This window comes from Schistocerca gregaria, chromosome 1, assembly GCF_023897955.1.
Source record: "Schistocerca gregaria isolate iqSchGreg1 chromosome 1, iqSchGreg1.2, whole genome shotgun sequence".
Taxonomy (NCBI): domain Eukaryota; kingdom Metazoa; phylum Arthropoda; class Insecta; order Orthoptera; family Acrididae; genus Schistocerca; species Schistocerca gregaria.
Genome location: NC_064920.1, coordinates 1,131,166,861 through 1,131,185,501, shown reverse-complemented (window position 1 = coordinate 1,131,185,501; position 18,641 = coordinate 1,131,166,861). Strand labels below are relative to the sequence as shown.

General features: G+C 43.5%; 1 protein-coding gene across 1 annotated transcript in view; it reads left to right on the top strand.

Annotated features, from left to right (window-relative positions):
- The window catches only part of LOC126316172 (uncharacterized), a 62,349-nt gene that overhangs the window by 4,424 nt on the left and 39,284 nt on the right, over nucleotides 1-18,641 (top strand). The window contains exon 2 of the mRNA XM_049992712.1: nucleotides 6,530-6,651. Within this exon, the coding sequence (XP_049848669.1) occupies nucleotides 6,545-6,651 (107 nt within the window). The 5' untranslated portion in view covers nucleotides 6,530-6,544. The remainder of the gene's footprint in view (nucleotides 1-6,529; nucleotides 6,652-18,641) is intronic.

The following is an 18,641-nucleotide window of genomic DNA, read 5'->3' as shown; positions in this document are numbered from 1 at the left end:
GTAGGCATTAGAAGTGATTTAAAATGGAATGACCATATAAAAATAATCGTCGGTAAAGCAGATGCCAACCTGAGATTCATTGTAAGAATCCTAGGAAATGCAGTCCGAAAACAAAGCAAGTAGGTTTCAGTTCGTCCGCTGCTTGAATACTGCTCACCAGCGTGGGATCCGTACCGGATATGGTTGATAGAAGAGATAGAGAAGATCCAACGGAGAGCAGCGCGCTTCTTTACTGGATCATTTAGTAATCGCGAAAACGTCACGGAGATGATAGATAAACTCCAGTGGAAGACTCTGCAAGAGAGACGCTCAGTTGCTCGGTACGGGCTTTTGTTAAAGTTTCGAGAACATACCTTCACCGAGGAGTGAAGCAGTATATTGCTCCCTCCTACGTATATCTTGCGAAGAGACCATGAGGATAAAATCAGAGAGATTAGAGTCCACACAGAGGCATACGGACAATCTTTCTTTCCACGAACAATACGAGACTGGAATGGAAGTGATAACCGATAGAGGTACTCAAGGTATCCTCCGCCTCACACCGTCAGGTGGCTTGCGGAGTATGGATGTAGATGTAGATGTAGACAGTGTTTTCTATTAATCCTATTAAGGGTCTAGCAGTACTCCAATATTAGAGCTCTATTGGTCGAAACATCCACGCTTAATGACTCAGAGATGGAAGCACATACCCGAAGTAAACCGAGTGGTGACCGTATCCTCCTCTTTCCGTCTCCTTCTTTCGGTGTGACACTAAAACCACCGTGTGCCGTGGTTTCCTCAACAGAATGTTGTCGTTGAGAATATGAGAACTTAGGTTCATATCTATTTCCGTACAGGGTTATTCGTAAGTACTTACAGGATTCAGAAGACGACTGCAGGAAAACTACAAGACATACAGAAAATAACGTAACATCGCTTAAAAGACAGGCGACCATGTTGATAATTAAAATTACTATTACACAAAGGCTTCATTGGTCGCTGATCAAAAGGCCATGCTTCATAACTAGAATGACTTTATTGCTCTTGATATGACATTTCTGACTTAGCGATGTTCAGGCAACTAGGAGCAACAAGCTGTACGTGGATATAAAGGTTAAAATATGTCCGCGTATGGTTGTTACGTGTACATCTTGTAACATTTTAATCTACATGCAGCGTGCTGCTCCTAGACATCTGAAGATGGCTAAGACGAAACGCGTCATATTACGAGCAATAAAGTAACACTATGCATTTTAGAGTCTATGTTTACCAGACTTGTTTTGTTTCGACTGGCCATTCGTATCATATTCGTGAAAACTGCCCATTCCTCCTCAGCACCCTGTATACCACATATGAAACCTTTGAAACAATAACTACGGCAAATCGAATCAGAGAAACCCTTAGTACATTGCAGTAGACATTTCAAGCAGTAACTGGTAGCTGCAGTTTAATAAGACTCTGAGGAATATCACATAGTGAGCTGTTCAGCTTCGACCTCGATGCATTTCATCCACATCTACGTCTGGATAAGTACGCCGGAAGCTACCGTAAGGTGAGTGGCGGAGGGTACCCTGTACTGTAACTAATCGTTTCCTTTCCCGTTCAACTCGGAGGTAGAGCGGAGGGAAAACAACGGTCTATACGCGTGCGTATGAGCGCAAATTTCTTGTACCTTATCTTCGCGGTCCCTACCTGAAATATATGTATGCGGCAGTAGGATCGTTCTACAGTCAGCTGCAAATTTCGGTTCTCTAAACTTTGTTACTTGTGTTCTTAGAAATGAATGTCTTCTTCCCTCCAGAGATTCCCACTTGAGCTGTCGAAGCTTAGACGTAACACTACTTGCTGATCGAATCTACTGGTAACTAATCTAACAGCTTGCATCTGAATTGCTTATATGTCTTCTTTCAGTCCAACCTAGCGCGTATCCCAAACACCCGAGCAGTACTCAAGAATAGGTCTCACTAGCGTAGTGTATGCGGCTTCTTTTACAGATGAACAACACTCCCATAAAACTCTCCTAGTAACCATAAGTCGACCATTCACCTTCCCTGTCACAATCCTCACATGCTTGTTCCATTTGATATTGCTTCGCAATGTTTCAGATATTTAAATGATGTGACTGTGTCAAGCAGGACACTGCTAATACTGTATCCGAAAATTATGGGTTTGATTTAATTTTATCCATATTTTGCAGCTTCAAACGTGACTGTACTCAACACACTCGAGATATGAATTAAAAAACGCCTTCAATCACAATTTTCTTTGTTTTATTCAGAACACGATGCATTTCGGATCCTTTGGGTCCATCTTCAAGTGTAATTCGTCTTAACACATGCTTTATTTGTTCTCTCGAATGAGATGAAGTGCATATTCCTGTTGCGAAAAGGTTTGATGTTAGGTTACAAATTTCGTAAGTCAGAAACTATGTGCAAAATAGTGGAGAAGATGAATAGTGTAAACTTATCGAATAATCCAAGGAAAATGTTTTTAACGTTTTAACAACAGCATAACTTTTTTTTCCTTCATCGTTACACACATATCACGTCATTCAAGAGGCACATTCGCAAACACATGTTTGTAAACACTTCACAGATATTTTGTGCATGGCATGGTCAAAGATGATTTTTTCATAGTTCTAAAGATATAATTATTAAGCAATTGACATATGCAGGAAACAATTGACATATGCAGAAAACAATTTTAGAACAGATATTTAAAATTACTGAAAAGCTGTGGCTTGCGAAATCTGTTTGTTCATTTAACATCGATTTTGGTTTTTTGATTTTGTGGAGGTATATCTCCAGTTGTTCTAACAGATTTAGGGTCCTCCCCTTGGCCTCATTATGGAATACTACTAAATTGTTTTCTAGATTGTTGATGACATGTTTCGCTTCCAACATATGATGTGCAATGACTGATGTTTCAAAGTGGTTGAGCCTGAAAGCATTTACATGTTGTAAATAGTCTTAACGGATTTGCCGCCGGGTCACGTTGTACAAATTTCACAATATTTCCTCGGAGAGAGCTTGAAGAGTCACATTTACATGTTCTTGGAAACGGGTTTTAAAGTTTCTGCCTGTTTTCCCTACGTAGTAGGCAGGACAACTGGGGCATGATACTTTGTACACTCCACTGTTGTTGTATGTTTTCGTATTTGATTTTTATGTTCTGAAAGAGGAAGTTTCCTAAATTCCTGACAATTAAACTGTTACATTTGTTTTTTTTGAACAGGTTAGCTATTTTTTGTGATACAGGGCCTAGATACGGGATACTGGGGAATATTTTCTCTTCTGTCATAGTGTTGCCATTCGTTGTCTTGCTTCTGTGTATTTGTCTGCCTAAATTGTCAATTGTTTTGGCTGTGTACTCATTGCTTATGGCAATGCTCTTTATTGTATCTATCGCATTCTTGAGGGTGTTTCCATCTAGATCAAGAGAGTGTACTCTGTGTAGCATGGACCTAAATGCAGCATGTCTGTGTGGTGGGATTGGCATGATGAGTTGTCATGTGTATGTGTGTGAACTTATGTTTTTGTTGGTGGCTGGTGAATTTAAGATCCAGGAAATTTATGCTTTTGTTTTACTCATATTCTATTGTGAATTTTATGTTTTGTGGAAAGAATTGAATATTGCTAGTAGTTCTTCGATCTCATGTTTTGTCCCATCAAATAGAAGTAAGCCGTCATGGGTTTGTTTTTCCCACTCATCCGCATTAATTTACGTTTTTCTACTTTAAGAGCCAGGTGCAATTCATCAAACCAGCTAGAAATTTTGCCTAGGTCATCTTATATCGATCTAGAGTCACTTATTTTCGACACTTCACTGTACACCACAGCATCATGACTGAACAACCGCAGACTAGAAACTGGAAATTTATGGTAAGATCCTGTGAGACAAAACAGCTGAGGTCATCGGTCTCTAGGCTTACACACTACTTAATCTAACTTAAACTAACTAATGCTAAGGACAACACACACTCCCATGCCCGAGGGAGGACTTGAACCACAGACGGCGAGAGCTTCGCGAATCATGAAAAGGCGCCGAAGACCGCACGGCTACCCCATGCGGCAATCGCAGACTGCTACCACCCTGTCTGTCAGATCATTATGTGTATAGAAAACAGCACCCTTCCTATCACACTTCCCTGGGACGCTCCTGAAGTTACTCCTGCCTCCGATGAACGCTCGCCGTCGAGGACAAGAAGTTTGACAGTAGAAACAATCGTCAGTTCATACAGTGAACGCTTTTGCTACTGATATTTACTTCCGTGAAATCTCTCTGTACTGGTGTTAGTTGAAACTTACGGCCAGAGAGGCCGTAGTCGACGTATAAAACTATTTACTACGGTTTCATCTCCTTCTACGAAAGAGATATTCAGAGAGCTGCCACGTTTATCTCCGAAGATCTCTCCCACAGACGGGGATGAACGTTAGTAAATACTTTTATATGTCAACTAAGGCTTCTCAGCCTGGAAATTTGAACTTTAGGAAATCGACATCTGTTAAAAACTATCAAAAGTGACCTACATTTAAGTACAACATTGACTGGGGCAACCAATAGCTAAAAACTACTTTCGAGTCCAGTTTAGTGTCAGGAACAGATGTTGCAGAACCCTGTTTGTAGGCCCCCACCACGTCTTTGGTGTACATTTGTTCTCTTACATCCATGTCATTAATTGGTCATACGTATTTGCTCAGTTTCTCTGCGTGGCATCATCACCGATATCTTAATACTCATGAACTGAGTACCGTATTCCAAGTCTACTTTAATTTGAAACCTCTGTCTCCGTTTATAAGGTTTTTCGAGAAATATGTCATCCCAAAAAATTACAGCGTACAGCACAATATTGTTCGTATAAGCAACTGTGCAAGAAGATTCTAAACATACCACACACTTTGCTGCATTTTTTCTGTTTGAATTCAATTCATAATACACTCCAGGCCATTACAATAGATACACCAAGAAGAAATGACATGTGATAACTTTTTCACGCAATTTAGGTGCATAGATACTGAGAAATCAGTACCCAGAACAACCACCTCGGGCCGTAATAACTACCTTGATACGCCTGGGAATTGAGTCACACAGAGCTTGGATGGCGTGTACAGGTACAGCTGCCCATGGAGCTTCAACACGATACCACAGTTCATCAAGAGTAGTAACTGGCGTATTGTGACGAGCCAGTTGCTCGGCCACCATTGACCAGACGTTTTCAATTGGTGAGAGATGTGGAGAATGTCCTAACCAGAGCAGCAGTCGAACATTTTCTGTATCCAGACAGGGCCTGCAACATGCGGTCGTGCATTATCCTGCTGAAACGTAGGGTTTCGCAGGGATCGAATGAAGGGTAGAGCCATGGGTCGTAACACATCTGAAATGTAACTTCCACTGTTCAAAGTGCCGTCAATGCGAACAAGAGGTGACCGAGACGTGTAACCAATGGCACCCTGTACCATCACGCGGGGTGATACGCCGCTATGGCGGTGACAAATACCCTCTTCCAATGTGCGTTCACCGCGATGTCGCCATACACGGATGCGACCATCATGATGCTGTAAACAGAACCTGGATTCATCCAAAAAAATGACGTTTTGCCATTCGTGCACCCAGGTTCGTCTCTTGAGTACACCATCGCAGGCGCTCCTGTCTGTGATGCAGCTTCAAGCGTAACCGCAGCCGTAGTCTCCGAGCTGATAGTCCATGCTGCTGCAAACGTCGTCAGTCTGTTCGTACAGATGGTCGTTGTCTTGCAAACGTCCCCATCTGCTGACTCACGGATCGAGACATGGCTGCACGATCCGTTACAGCCATGCGGATAAGATGCCTGTCATGTCGACTGCTAGTGATACAAGGACATTGGAATCCAGCACATCGTTTTGTATTACCCTCCTGAACCCACCGATTCCATATTCTGCTAACAGTCATTGGATCTCGACCAACGCGAGCAGGAATGTCGCGATACGATAAACCGCAATCGCGATATGCTACAATCCGACCTTTATCAAAGTCGGAAACGTGATGGTACGCATTTCTCCTCCTTACACGAGGCATCACGACAACGTTTCACCAGGCAACACCGGACAAGTGCTGTTTGTGTATGAGAAATCGGTTCGAAATTTTCCTCATGTTAGCACGTTGTAGGTGTCGCCACCGGCGCCAACCTTGTGTGAATGCTCTGAAAACTAATAATTTGCATATCACAGCATCTTCTTCCTATCAGTTAAATTACACGTCTGTAGCACGTCATATTCGTGGTGTGGCAATTTTAATGGCCAGTAGTGTAATAACTATATGAGGCCGAATAATACGGATCATGTCCCTCTTTCTCTCTAGTAATAACAGACACAGAACAAAAATAACGACCTGTATGTCAAGGATTTGAAGAGAACTGTAACGCTAGTTAATCTACAACGCGTGCTTCACACTGTGCAAAAATTTGCGACAGCACGATTTTTCTCCCCTAATCGACCTGCTTTGGTTTTCGATGTTGGGCTAGTAGTGAATGACAGCATAATTCGTTCAGATGCCGGATTTTTGTTTGTTGCAGTTCTTTGTCAAGGTGATGACGTCAACGGTTGGTGTGCTGACAGCAGTGGTGGCAGCGATCGCCCTGGCGACAGGCTCCTGGGTCCCGCCTGACGGGGACTCTGCCAGAGATGTGGAGAACAGGTACCGCACCGCTCTGTTACTGTGCCGTGAGTTCCCGTTTCTTTTAAAGACGTGCAAAACCAGTGAGACGCCGTATCTCACGCCTGCGTTTAGCTCTTCTGTTTTCCCCATTTTGCCTCTTCGTGGACTTTCTCCAATACTGCCATTTCATGGCAAATTTGTAAAAGTGTAAAGCAGCGTTTCTTAAATTACGTTGCACGAAATACTCAACTTCAGCGAAAAACAGTAAACATGCAAGCCCGCAAAAAATTATCCAGGTTAGAAAGGGGGGAATTAGAAGTCCTACCGCTCCAAAAGTAAATTTTGCTTGCAACTTAGATGGGCGACAGTCATCCACTTAATATTTTTTGTAGATAGACGACTTCGATACTTAAATCATATTTAGCCTGGTAGCAATGGGCTACAGTTATTCACTTAATAATTTTTTGTAGATAGATTACTGTGGTACTGAAATCTTATTTAGCCTGGTGCCGAACAAGAATAATTTTTTTTAAAAAGATGACGGAGTGAGAAAATCAGAAATCACAACCAATCTCAAGCGCTGAGGTTTAGTTTGCACTAACTGTAGAACCTTTCTCTCTCACTTTCTGCTTCTTTCACGTAAGGCAACTTGGAAAATGCCAAATCGTAGCATGGTTTGGCGGTTAGTTTTCACCGCTCCTTCCCCATAAAAGGCTGTCGTAAATCAGTTTAAAAGTGGAACGAGGACAACAGCAAAATGTTGCCAGTAATTTGCTTAATTTTGTCCGCAACCGGTTTCAAAGCATAAAGCTTCATCTTCAGGTAAATTAAGAAAATTACTGGCAACTGACGTGGATTTTTATTCTATTAATATGTTCCTCAGCTGCGGATGTTAACCGGATCAAATATTTTGGTATACAATGTTGCTTAAGGATTGGCAGCTACTTCAAAAAAAAAATTGTAGATTGAGGAGCCACGCATTCCGCCAATTCCACGAGACCTGCAGTGTAGCTGCAGCAACGAACGGAGATTCATCCCCGCTACAACACTTCCCGCTTGCGCTATTCTCCAAATTTTTAGGTCGATTGCTATTCTGTGGGAACGTTCGTTGCGCGATGAGGTCTTGTTTGTTTTCGTTTCCGACAGTTGAGGATTTCTTTTGAGGATTTCTTTTATTTTGTTTGTTAGTAGAGAACCCGGCACAGCTAAATATGTTTCGGAATTCGAAATACGTCCTAGTCTGGGAATTGTGTTAAGCGCAAACTTGGCTCCTCGTTGCGATTTCGCCCACTCGGAACTCGAAATTACAAAAATCATACCCAATTAGAAAAAGACCCCCTTCTTTTCGTTTTTGGGTTTTATTGTTTTAAAGGTTTTTTACATTTTTTATGCATATTACAGTTACAAAACTTCCAAATATACAGCATTTTTCGTGTTTTGTTTACTCTGTGCAAAGAGTATGGAGTGGTTTCCTGATCTACTAGTTCGTGAAAGGGCAACATACGACTGATCATGTGAAAAATTTGTCCAATATTTTGAATGCCCTGCTATCGTATGTAAAACCGATTGTAAGGAAGAAAGCAAAACACCCCATTTACACAGAACATCTATACTACTGCATACACATTGTTGAGTATACAATTGTAGTTTAACAATGAATCCTACTTCCTAATGGTGCACAGTTTTAGGTTTTGGTATACCCTGGTGCAGTAGTTAGTGAAATATAATGCTCAACTGGCCATGGTAAAAGCACTCTCATCAGAATTCAATACCAACGTATTTAAATGTCCGACCTTGGACTTGGTTTCTTGTTACTGCAAAATGAAATCTTGATTCGCTTAAAGTGAACAGGTAAATCGGTTGGTATCATTAGTATACCGAGTACAAGAGAGACCTCTGCTGCTCAGGGTCTATGAGGATAGTACCTTCAATTAGATTTTCTCGCATAGTTTTAATCTAGAAGTAGATACCATTACAAGGACGCTTCAAATTACGTGGTAATATTTTAATCTTAAGCCAATAAGCTGTAAAGAAAGGTTTTCTGTTAGAAGCTACCGCGTGGAAGAAAATTGTATATACATTAAAAAAATAATATATACGCAGAAACAACACTTATGGGAGAAACAATTTTTAAGGATTTATTTAACGCGGTAAGATTGGTGACATTGGGACTTCCTTTAGTCAGGCATTCTCAACATTTCACACTACATATATTTGAGCAAGCATGTTACACTACATTCAGATATTAAAAATTACAATAGCACAGGTAAAGAAATATACACGAACACAGTTTAACATATTTGGATACGATGAAGACATCAAAATTCAGAAATTATGGTGAGGTAGGTTTTTAGTAATGCGTGCTAACATCAGTGAACATGAGAGAAAGCGGTGGAGGAGGGAGACAAAAGGGAATGTGATAGCATACAGTAAAAGAATAGAAGGGGAGAGAAGGCAGCGTGGCTCACAGAGGAAGGAAAAGAGAAAGGAGCTTAACAATTTGTATCCTGTTATTAACGCCGTGCTATCGTGGTTAAAGCCGCCTGCGAGAAAGAAAACTAACCTTCACATTTTTAAAGCACAGCAATTTCTTTCTCACAGTCCGTTTTTAAAGAAACCATGCAAATTTTTTTGTTTAGAAAATTTGTAGCAAATGTCGGTTCCTAAATTTTATTCCAGTATCATGCAGTAACTCGAAGTAAATCGGCTAAGAATTTTCCAAGATTTTTGGAAAAACATTTCCCCTCGTTTACCTTCGTATAATAATGTTGGCTACTACTGAAGCTTACTGGCAGATTAAAACTGTGAAGCGAACCGGTACACGAACTGGTGACCTTTGCCTGTCACAGGCAAGTGCTCTACTATTTAACTACCAGAACACGACTCCCAATCCGTCCTCATAGCTCTACTTCTGCCAGGACCCGATCTCTGACATTCCAAATACAGAAGTTCTACATAACTTACAGGACTGGCACTCCTCGGGGAGAGGGTATCCCAGAGTCATGGCTCACCCACACTATGGGGGATTGTTTCCAGAATGAAATTTTCGCTCTGCAACCGAGAGTACTCATATGAAACTTCTAAGCATTACTAAATGAGAGGGTGCGCCACACAATTTTAATCTGCCGGGAGGTTTCACAGCACACTCCGCTGCAGAGTGAAAAATTCATTCTGGATTACTACTATTTGTTGGTGATACTGAACGATGTCACTAGCACAAGTTATTCTGCCGTCAAGGGTTGCCGCATGTCAGTCGAGATGAATGATTTGTGTGTTATGTATCTACACCGTCAACAAATTACTTGATAATGCTCCCAATCATTTGCTGTTGTTAACAAAATGCCTACCACGATAAGTCGGCAGAATATTATGGGCTTCACCTTCGAAACAACGAAGTGCATGATTAATTCAAAAAGATGGAGCTCATATCTCTAATGTATCTCTACAAACCTTAATTCCCCATGTACATGTGGGCATATAGTCATTAGGCTGCCACCCTACCGCTGCCATTTCACACACAACAGAACTATACGGACCGAAACTACGTGGCTACGTGCCCTGCAACAATAACAGCAGCGAATCTGTTACTGAGGTCATTTCTGCAGAATGGAAGAAATCCGTCAACATATGCAGCGTATGATGGAAAAAGAATGGCTCAATCCAGCTACTTTATAAAATCCTTATTGAAATTATAACGTCATTCAAATTGCGGCGACAGCATCTGTGGTAGTGACAAGAGTAATGTCAGTAGGGTTTTTATACTGTCATTATTAAAAAAAATGCACCGGAGGATTTAACTGAGTGTTTGGTGTGTGCTGATTAAGCACCAGCACTGTAAAATTATATTTTCGCAAGTTCTGCTTGTTAATAATAAGGCTGTTATATGCGACTGAGCCTGAAATAAGTTATTCTCAGGAACTCAGTCTTAATCACACAAAAGAAGACCATCTTGTCGTCTACACTGTAATCGTTGTAATACTGAGCTTAGAGTATTTCATGTCAGTATTCTCCTTTCTTCTAGACCGACAGGTTCTCTCATCTCGATTAACAGTAGTAATTTTTTTGTTACGTGACAAATAAGTTGAAAGTTTGGTCACGAAACGTAATAACGAGTGAATTATAAACATTGCAATCTCTTTCCAGTAACGAAAGCAAACCGATGGATAAGTCACTATCTCAACTTTTTCATATTCAGGTCTGCTTCTCGATGTTGTTATTACCCCTAGACATATTTTTGTGAGACGACAGAATTTATCGGTATGAGCAGCGATTGATGGTAGCATGTACATTAGGGAGAGGAACATCGCAATGCACTTACCGGTGACGGAACGCTTGTCCCAAGAATATGTCGCACCGGGGTGCAAACAATGCTTTTGACCGAAGGGGCGAAAAAAAACTGCCTACCTGGACCTATCTGCTAGGCCACGGCAAGGACAGGGGGCGAAGGAAAGAGCGGGTCGCCAGGTCATGGCCACATCAAGGCGTTTCGACAGGATCGTAAACCGACAGTGTGTAAAGAGCTGACGCCCATAAAAATCCGCGAGGTCCCACGTTCACCTTAGAGGGTCTCGGGAAAACACAAGAAGGGCTTCAGTCACAAAAGGTGCAGTCTGAACACCGGAGGAACGTAGATACAGGAACCATTGGTATAACAGTTGTAAATTGTCGTAGCTGTGTTGGGAAAGTACCAGAGCTCCAAGCGCTAATAGAAAGCACTGATGCTCAAACCGTTGTAGGCACTGAAAGCTGGCTAAAGCCGGATATAAGCTGAGCCGAAATTTTTGCGAAGAACGTAATGGTGTTCCGAAAGGATAGGCTAAACACAGTTGACGTGTTTGTTGCTGTCAGAAGTAGTTTAACTTGTCGCGAAATTGAAGTAGATACTTCCTGTGTGTTACTATGGGCAGAGGTCATTGTTGGCAATCGTAATAAAATAATAATTGGATCGTTTTACCGACCTCCCAATTCAGGTGATACAGTTGCTTAAAGGTTCAAAGAAAACTTGAGTTTGATTTCAAACACGTACCCGAATCATACGATAATAGTTGGTGGTGACTTTAATTTACCCTCGATATGTTGGCGAAAATACATGTGAAATTCCGGAGGTGCGCATAAAATATTTTGACCTTTTAGCAACAAATAGTCCTGAGTTAATAACGAGCATCAAAACCGATTCAGTTATTAGTGAACACAGGGCTGTCGTAGCAAGATTCCATACTGTAATCTCCAAATCCTCGAAAAATAAGCAAAAAATATACCTATTCAAAAAAGCAGATAAAAATTCACTTGACACCTTCCTGAGAGGCAATCTCCACTCACTCCAAATTAATGATATAAGTGTAGACCAGATGTAGCTTAAATTCAATGAAATACACTCCTGGAAATGGAAAAAAGAACACATTGACACCGGTGTGTCAGACCCACCATACTTGCTCCGGACACTGCGAGAGGGCTGTACAAGCAATGATCACACGCACGGCACAGCGGACACACCAGGAACCGCGGTGTTGGCCGTCGAATGGCGCTAGCTGCGCAGTATTTGTGCACCGCCGCCGTCAGTGTCAGCCAGTTTGCCGTGGCATACGGAGCTCCATCGCAGTCTTTAACACTGGTAGCATGCCGCGACAGCGTGGACGTGAACCGTATGTGCAGTTGACGGACTTTGAGCGAGGGCGTATAGTGGGAATGCGGGAGGCCGGGTGGACGTACCGCCGAATTGCTCAACACGTGGGGCGTGAGGTCTCCACAGTACATCGATGTTGTCGCCAGTGGTCGGCGGAAGGTGCACGTGCCCGTCGACCTGGGACCGGACCGCAGCGACGCACGGATGCACGCCAAGACCGTAGGATCCTACGCAGTGCCGTAGGGGACCGCACCGCCACTTCCCAGCAAATTAGGGACACTGTTGCTCCTGGGGTATCGGCAAGGACCATTCGCAACCGTCTCCATGAAGGTGGGCTACGGTCCCGCACACCGTTAGGCCGTCATCCGCTCACGCCCCAACATCGTGCAGCCCGCCTCCAGTGGTGTCGCGACAGGCGTGAATGGAGGTACGAATGGAGACGTGTCGTCTTTAGCGATGAGAGTCGCTTCTGCCTTGGTGCCAATGATGGTCGTATGCGTGTTTGGCGCCGTGCAGGTGAGCGCCACAATCAGGACTGCATACGACCGAGGCACACAGGGCACACACCCGGCATCATGATGTGGGGAGCGATCTCCTACACTGGCCGTACACCTCTGGTGATCGTCGAGGGGACACTGAATAGTGCACGATACATCCAAACCGTCATCGAACCCATCGTTGTACCATTTCTAGACCGGCAAGGGAACTTGCTGTTCCAACAGGACAATGCACGTCCACATGTATCCCGTGCCACCCAACGTGCTCTAGAAGGTGTACGTCAACTACCCTGGCCAGCAAGATCTCCGGATCTGTCCCCCATCGAGCATGTTTGGGACTGGATGAAGCGACGTCTCACGCGGTCTGCACGTCCAGCACGGACGCTGGTCCAACTGAGGCGCCAGGTGGAAATGGCATGGCAAGCCGTTCCACAGGACTACATCCAGCATCTCTACGATCGTCTCCATGGGAGAATAGCAGCCTGCATTGCTGCGAAAGGTGGATATACACTGTACTAGTGGCGACATTGTGCATACTCTGTTGCCTGTGTCTATGTGCCTGTGGTTCTGTCAGTGTGATCATGTGATGTATCTGACCCCAGGAATGTGTCAATAAAGTTTCCCTTTCCTGGGACAATGAATTCACGGTGTTCTTATTTCAATTTCCAGGAGTGTAGTATTGGCAGCAATTGAGAGATTTATACCAAATAAATTAACAAACGACGGAGCTGATCCTCCTTAGCACACAAAACGGGTTAGGACACTGTTGCAAAAACAATGAAACAAACATGCCAAATTTGAACAGACGCAAAATCCCAAAGATTGGCGATCTTTTACAGAAGCTCGAAATGTAGTGAGGAATTCTATGCGAGATGCTTATAAAAGTTTCCACAACGAAACTTTGTCTCGAAACCTGGCAGAAAATCCAAAGCGAATCTGGTCGCATGTGAAGTATGTTAGCGGTAAGAAACAATTAATGCCATCTCTGCGCGATAGCAATGGAAATACTATCGAAGACAGTGCTGCCAAAGCAGAGTTACGAAACACAGTCTTCCGAAATGCCATCACAAAAGAAGGCGAAGTAAATATTCCAGAATTCGAATCGAGAACAGCTGCCAACATGAGTAACGTAGAAGTAAATATCCTCGGAGTAGTGACGCAACTTAAATCACTTAATAAAAGCATGTCTTCTGGTCCAGACCGTATACTAACTAGGTTCCTTTCGGAGTATGCTGATGCATTAGATCCATAGTTAACAATCATATACAACCGTTCGCTCGACGAAAGATCCATACCCAAAGACTGGGAAGTTGCACAGGTTACACGAATGTTCAAGAAAGGTAGTATGAGTAATCCACTAAATTATAGGCCCACATTGTTGACATCGATATGCAGCAGGATTTTAGAACATATATTGTGTTCAAGCACTATGAATTACCTCGAGGAAAACTGTCTATTAACACACAGTCAACATGGGTTTAAAAAACTTCGTTCCTGTAAAACACAACTAGCTCTTTATTCACATGAAGTGTTGAGTGCTATTCGCAAAGGGATTTCAGATCGATTCCGTATTTCTGGATTTCCGGAAGGCTTTTGACACTGTACCACACAAGCGGCTCGTATTGAAATTGCGTGCTTATGGAATATCGTCTCAGTTATGTGAGTGGATTTGTGATTTCCTGTCAGAGAAGTCACAGTTAGTAGTAACTGACGGAAAGTCAACGAGTAAAACAGAAGTGATTTCTGGCGTTCCCCAAGGTAGTGATCTAGGTCCTTTGCTGTTCCTTATCTACATAAACGATTTGGGAGACAAACTGAACAGCCATCTTCGGTTGTTTGCAGATGACGCTGTCGTTTATCGACTAATAAAGTTATCAGAAGATCAAAACGAACTGCAAAACGATTTAGATGAAACACTGGAATGGTGCGAAAAGTGGCAGTTGACCCTGAATCACCAACTTTCTCCTCCGAATGAGAAAATATTTTGTTGACACCGACTTACATAGGGAGGAACGATCACAGACATAAAATAAGGGAAAACAGAGCTCGTACGGGAAGATGTAGGTGTTCATTCTTCCCACGCTCTATACGGGATTGGAATAATACAGAATTGTGAAAGTGATTCGATGAACCCTCTGCGAGGCACTTACATGTGATTTGCAGATTATCCATGTAGATGTAGATGTAGATGTAGACTGGATGCTACCAATGGAGCCATCCGATGTTTTTTGATAAGCCTCAGCCCTCGGAAGAATTTTAGGACGGAACGCAACGTTTATGGCGGCTCTGAAATGGTCTGTGTTGAGACACAAAAGCTCTTCTCTCTGTTTAGCCGAGGCCCCTGGTTAGACGTGTTGTAAGGCTCGACCCGCCCACATAATGAGCTCTGTGATAAATGTGTTGTTCATTTTAGGCCTAAACAAAAACTCAAAACATGCTGCCTAAAGTGGCCTTGGGAAAAACAGTTCAGGAGCGTAATGTCTTCTCCCTGCGCGGGAATTTACAAGTCAGGGATTGGCTGCTTCTCCAATAGGGAAAAGAATATTATTAACTTTGGTTAGGGTTGGCTGGAGGGTAGAGCAAATGAGCTAGGGGGAAGACATAACACTGATGGAGACTTGTGACTGGTTGCATGGGTGCTCTTTTTCAATTTACTGAGGTTTGATGGAAAGGGAGGAGCAGAAAAACGTGGCTTCTGATTCAGACTCAAGTCTTGGGAGGAAATTCAGTCCTGGCTCTCTTTATGAGTGGATTGCACTTGGGACACTGGACCTGAGCGTGACTTTGCATTGGCGCTGGTATTAGCTGGGGAGCCTGTGGTGAAGTCCTAGTTGTATCGACACCTGAGACCTCAGTGGTCTCGGACAGCTCACTGTCCCAAGGACAATCTTATTCGTGTCAGGACTGCTTCCCTGACCTTTGATTTGCACGTGCGCACTGCTGTATAAGTGAGTCAAATTGGTCCACGGTATGACCACCGAACGGGAGTTTCACAAGCTGGAATCTGCCGAGATTTCAGGACTCTGATAGGTAATAATTGCGATCTGTCTAAAAGTTCACCAGCCCTCGACTTTACCCATGATAACGAATTGTAGGCACCGCACATCCCTACAGTGCAGACGCTTGGACCGCGACTGTCACGTGACACAGCGCTACACATCGAGAATGGGGTATAGCATTGCCGTTTCGGCTTTTTAGGGCAAAAAGAATCACAGTCTCGACATTTGTTCTCAATGGCACCAACGTAATATAACTTCTGTATAGAATAAATCCATCAAAGTCTATTCAGCGTTAGGTAGTTCCATATTTTGGGGCGGCATAAGTAGATTCAACAGATAAACATCAGTCTTTGCCAACCAAACGCCACCCAGTAGAGTGCTAATTATTTGTTGCTGCCACTTGTTGCCAACAGTTCATGGTTTACTGTCATCTCGCTTGACTTGTGTCGTTCGTCCTATTTTGTAATCAATAAGCTTTCGCCTTTTCTTTTATGGAAGGTTAAATCCTTGTTGATATATACTGAAGCGCTAAAGAAACTGGTATAGGCGTGCGCATTCAAATACAGAGAGACGTAAATAGGCAGAAAACGGCGCCGCAGTGGGCAACGCCTGTTAAAAACAAGAGTTTGACGCGACTGATAGATCGGTTACTTCTGCTACAATGGGAGTCTATCATGATTCACGTGAGTTTGAACGTGGTAGCACAGCATCTCTGAGGTAGCGATGAAGTGCGGATTCTCACGTACGACCATTTCACGGGTGTGCCGTGGATATCAGTAATCCAGTAATCCTTAAATCTGAACACCGCTGTTCCGGAAAAATATCCTGCAATAACGAGACGAACGACGACTGAAGACAATCGTTCAGCTTGACAGAAGGGCACCCTTCCGATAATTGCTGAAAATTTTCAAATAAACATAATCGATATGGGCTTTCGAAGCCGAAGGCCCACTCGTATAACCTTGATGACTTCACGACACAAAGCTTTACCCCTCTCCTGGGCCAGTCAACAGTGACAGTGGACTGTTGATGACTGGAAGCAGGTTGCCTGCTCGGACGAGTCTCATTTCCAACTGTATCGAGCTGATGGACGTGTACTGGTATGGAGACAACCTCATGAATCCGTGGACCGTGCATGTCAGCAGGAGACTCTGCAAGTTGGTGGGAGCTCAGTAATGGTGTGGGGCGTGTGCAGTTGGAGTAATATGGGACCCGTGATACGTCTAGATGCGACTTTGACAGGTGACACGCACGTAAGTATCCTGTCTTATCACCTGCATCCATTCATGTCCATTGTGCATTCCGACGGACCTGGGCAGTTCCAGCAGGATACTGCAACACCCCACGTGTCCAGAATTGCTACAGAGTGGCTCCAAGACCAATTTTTTCAGTGTAAACACTTCCGCTGGCCACCCCAGACGTGAAAATTATTGAATATATCTGGGGTGCCTTGCAACGTGCTGTCCGTAAGAGACCTCCACACCCTCGTACTCGTACGGATTTATGTGCTGCCTCCTGCAACGTTCTGTGGAGTTACAACTCATTGTGCCTGACTTGGACGAGGAGCATCTTCCACTGAAGTCACACAATTTACGAACTTCCTACTCCATTCGTAGACTTGCTGCTGTGACAAATATACATCACCGTACTGAACCTTCATTCGTCGATGAATTTCAATGGGTTTCTCACCTTCACTAAGCAAAAACCGAATAACAGAACGCTGTTCTTCCCTGGTGCAAGTCGCAAGTGGTGCGGCCATCTTTATACTGATACTTCGACGGTATGTGTGCATCTGCACTATGCTGCCACTTACAGGCCATTCTGTATGCTGTTCGTAACACGCTCATCAGCTTACAGGATAAGGGTGCGAAATTTCGATTTGTTATTACAGATTAAAGGTTTTCATTTGAGGGCTCAGCTACAGGTATTTTTGGGGCGAGAAAGTTTCAGTCTCACGCTTATATAATCCTCACACCTTGCCTGCCGTGTTCTGCCGAGAGGCTAGAGCTACAAGGGCTATTCGGAAAGCAAGAAACGATAGGTCGCGAAATGGAAACCATAGTGTAAACCAAAACTGTTTTATTTTCAACAGTTAGCTACTGCTTCCAGCTACTTATCTCCATAGTCGCCGATCCGACTTATTCGTTAGTCGTAGCGCTGTACCAACTTTCCAATACCCTCGTTATAGAAAGCAGCTGCTAGTGCTTTCCGCCAATTCCCTACGCTAGCATATAGCTCGTAGTCTGTGACAGAATGTTGTCCTTATAGCCAGCGGTTCATGTGAGCAGAGATAAAACTCAGAGGGAGACAATCAAACATTTCCTATTGAAAACGATGCAGGAGCATCTTGCCCCTGCAGAATGCGGCTGAGAATTGTCTTGAAGAAGAACACGAGCGACAGTTATGTAATGTTGGCTGCATAGCTTCAGGCAAAATCTCTCACCAGGCCCTCGTACTTGGCGGGAGACACTATTGTTATAGATATCTTTATGTGTTCTCAGCGTGCTCACAACTAAAAAAAACGACGTAATGCGATCTACGGGCATACTAGAGACACTGCCCAAACACACCTGTGCAAAACTTCATCAGACTTTCACTGTGGTTTACATTTCGTGACCCTTCGTATAAATTACCTGTAGCTCTGACAGAGTCTGCTTGGTGTCCACCAGTATATTGCTCTCCCATCGTCAGACTGGCGCCTCCTTTATTGCTTTCTCCGTCCAAGGCTCACTGTTGTTCGCCTTTCGGACCTTTACTGTATTTTACAAAGCCCTTTCCGCAGAAAAAAAAACAACGTTAGAAACGTGGGAGCGGCGATGATCTCGTGCAGAATTCCAACGACGGCGTTACCTGCTGTCCGCGTTGTGTCAGCTTGCGATGGTCAACCGCTCACGCTGTCCAGTGTGCAGA